This window comes from Rhagoletis pomonella, unplaced genomic scaffold, assembly GCF_013731165.1.
Source record: "Rhagoletis pomonella isolate Grant_MI unplaced genomic scaffold, Rhpom_1.0 Rhpom_scaffold_05935, whole genome shotgun sequence".
NCBI classification, from domain to species: domain Eukaryota; kingdom Metazoa; phylum Arthropoda; class Insecta; order Diptera; family Tephritidae; genus Rhagoletis; species Rhagoletis pomonella.
In genome coordinates this window covers 7,423-10,819 of record NW_023464473.1, presented here as the reverse complement: position 1 = coordinate 10,819, position 3,397 = coordinate 7,423, and the positions used below count along the sequence as shown (strand labels likewise).

Genomic DNA, 3,397 nt, shown 5'->3' with positions numbered 1-3,397 from the left:
TTCATTATTTTGTTAGCAGTCTCAACATTAAGTAACTCGAGTTTCTTGTGTTTTATATGCGCATAAATTTTTAAAGTTGAAATTTCATTATTATTATCATAAACTATTAGTGATCTAATACGCGGGACCTTTTTTGAAAAATTGTATGCGAATTTATCGTAAACTTTTACTGTCTGAGTTGAATTGTCTGTATAATCTTTGTTTTGTAAGTCTTTACCGTAACATTGTTTCGTCATAGCTCTGGTTTTAACTGCAAGTACGTGCTTCGTCGATTCCCTGATTTCATTAAAATGAATGCGTGAAAGTGCGTCTGCACCTACGTTTGCTTTACCCTTAATGTACTCGATGGTGAAATTGTATTCGGCTAATTCAAACCGTATCCTAGCTAGTTTTGAGGCTGGATCCTTCATATTGAATAAATAAACTAAAGACCTATGGTCCAAATTAACAATGAAATGAGTTCCGTAAACGTATGGTCGAAGTTGTTTGATTGCAAAATAGATGGCTAAAAGTTCCAATTCTATGATTGGCTTTTTCTGTTCGGATTTATTGAATGCTTTAGAAGCTCAGAATAGCACCGCACCCAATTTTTGAGGCATCGACAGTAATAATAAATTGTTTTGTGAAGTCCGCAAAATTTGGTAAAAACCGTCTGTAATAGTTAGCAAATGCGACGAATCGTCTAACCGCGTCTTTATCAGTCGGTTTTGTATATTTTTAACCGAGTTCCAAAAAAGGAGGAGGTTATCAGTTCGTCGGAATATTTTTTTTTTTTTTCTATCTATGTTACCGCATAACTTTGGACCACGTCAACCGATTTCGATAATTCTTTTTGCATCGGAAAGGTAGTGTCTCAGAGGTGGTCCCATACTAATCTGGTTGAGGGTTGAGATCCGATCAGTGGATCATGAGATATATATATATATATTTTTTTTTTTTATATGGGAGTTGAAGTCGGTTTTTTTTTGCTAAAAATTACTTGTTTAACTGCATTTATTTTGGTGTCATCTGGCAACAGACCTTTGGCTGAATATTTATGGCCTAAGAATGTAACTCCTGGCCGGAGAAAATTGCATTTATTTGGGTTGAGTTTTAAGTTGAAAGCTCTGCATGTATTGAAAACTTTTGACAGATTTTTAATGTGATGTGCTTCGCTACAACTAATTACGATTATATCGTCGACGAAAAGAAATGCCACATTGGGCGGAATACCGGAAAAAGCAATCGGTAATACTATCCATCTAAATGCTCCTCGGTCGGTGCTAAAGGATGTTACGTCACGTGAGTCAACGTGTAAAGGGATTTGATGAAATCCTGAAAAGAGGTCTAAAGTTGAAAAATACTTCCCTCGGCCAAGGTTGTCTAAAATGTCATCTATTCGCGCAAGAGGGAACTTATCGGCAATCAGTTTCTTATTAACAGCACGGAAATCGACGCACATGCGGTACGCTTTTTGACCATTAGTGTCTTTTTTCGGAACAACAATTAAAGGGCTATTATAATTTGAGTAACTTTCTTCGATTAATTCATTTTCTAATAACTTGTTTACTTGACGGTTTATTTCTTCACGCTGGGAATATGGTAATCGGAAATTTTTAATGTAAACTGGGTTATTGTCCGGCAATCTTAGTTTTTGCTCGTAAAAGTTGTTTCATGTCATTTTGTCGTCCGGAAGTGCAAATATATCTGCGTAATCTACGCACAAGTTGAGCAATTCGCTTTCACTACTAGGCATCTGTTTTTTTCAAAATCTTAATAAGTTCTTTTGTCCGGTTGTCATCGTTTCTTGTCTTATTAATTGAATAAACATTGAAATTAGAGAGTTTTTCAGTCCGGATGTTACAGTTCTTTACGTATTTTATGTCACTTGTAGTATTTATGACTTTGACTTGTACTAATTATGCACCTTGCCGTGAATACACCGTTATCAATTTCTTGTGACTCCAAAAAAAGTGGTTCCGGCGAACTTTCTAAATTGAAAAGTCGAAAAACTTCGCATCTGGGAGGAATTACGCAGGTATCGCTTTCAGTTCCGTCATTAACCACATGTAACGTATGTTTTATAAAAAAGTCGGAAAAAGTTAAATTTGTCGTATTTTTACCCAGAGTGGAAACAGTGTTAGCAGTGACGCCCGTGATGCGGATGATATCATCTATATCAATTGGAAAATTGTTGTTAAAACTTGAAATTTTAATTACAGAAATGGCGGCTTGGGTGTCGACCAAAAATGTGCATAATTTATTTGACCCGGAAATGTGCAATTGAATAAAATCTGAATAATTTAGATTTAAGCAGTAAATGCCTTTTGTTATAGAAAAATCGTTTAGTGGTCTAGCTCCTGCTCCCCCAGTGTTCGCTCCTGAGATGCGTGAGCGTTTAAAGCACGGACATTTGCATTTCTACCCCTATTGTTCGAAGATCTGCTATTATTGGTGTTGTTCCTATTGTTACCACGATTATTGTTAAAACGGTTATTATTGCTGCCACTTTGGTAGGTGTTTCCGTTAGCGGGTCGATAGCGCTGATTTCCATTGCCTAAATAAAACCTGTTCCTATAACCTGTAAAATTGCGATTTGGGTTATAATTACTATGCCCACGAAAACTACCACGAACATTTCTGGAAAAGCTACTTCCGCGTGTGCGAAATGCTAAAACCTGACGCTCTTTTACTTCGTTATTTTGCTCCACTATCAGCTTTGCTACTACGTCTTTGGAATCGGAAAATGTTGTTGAAGAAAGTATCGACTTGACTAGATCCGACTTGGCATTTAATCGACAAACATTTACGGTTTGCTCAACGGCCATTTCGTGAGCTTTTCGTTGAGTCATTCCTTTAATAATTAAGGAACGCTCTAAAGAGTCGGCCAGTTCTTCTACGCGTTCAGCAAAATCTGTATAGTTATTATTGTTGACATGTAACGCCGAAATTTTTCCTGCAACAACTTTGGAATTATCAGGTTTAATCCTTCCACGTAGAGCAATTTTGATGTCATTAACTGATAGTATTTGCGTCGGTAATGCTTCGCGAGCTTTTTCCTCTAATTTAGATTTTAAAAATGCTATCAACGTACTGGTTAGGTTTTCTTCAGCTAGGTCTTCTATTAAACTTATTTTATCGTGAAAATTATTAATTATTGATGAACATAGACTAATAAATGACTTTTTCTGTTCGATGGTAGCCATTTTGTAAAAACTTTTTGAAAAATCGGTAATATCAGGCGAGCTGGTAGCTGCTGGTGGAGCGTTATCTACAAATAATGAGTGCTTGAAATCTGGAAGTGATGAGCTTCTTTTGATAAAAAAATCTAGCGATGCTTCTGACTCAGCGTCAGCGAATTCTTCTGATTCCGAATCAACTACGTTCGTTTGGCATATAAGACTTAATGCATCCTTTG

General features: G+C 36.4%; 1 protein-coding gene across 1 annotated transcript; it reads right to left on the bottom strand.

Moving 5' to 3' along the window:
* Positions 1-2,324: 2,324 nt before the first annotated feature.
* Positions 2,325-3,185, bottom strand: LOC118755329 (uncharacterized protein DDB_G0287625-like). The gene has a single exon (XM_036490171.1). The coding sequence runs from the start codon at positions 3,183-3,185 to the stop codon at positions 2,325-2,327; it is 861 nt and encodes a 286-aa protein (XP_036346064.1).
* Positions 3,186-3,397: the final 212 nt, after the last annotated feature.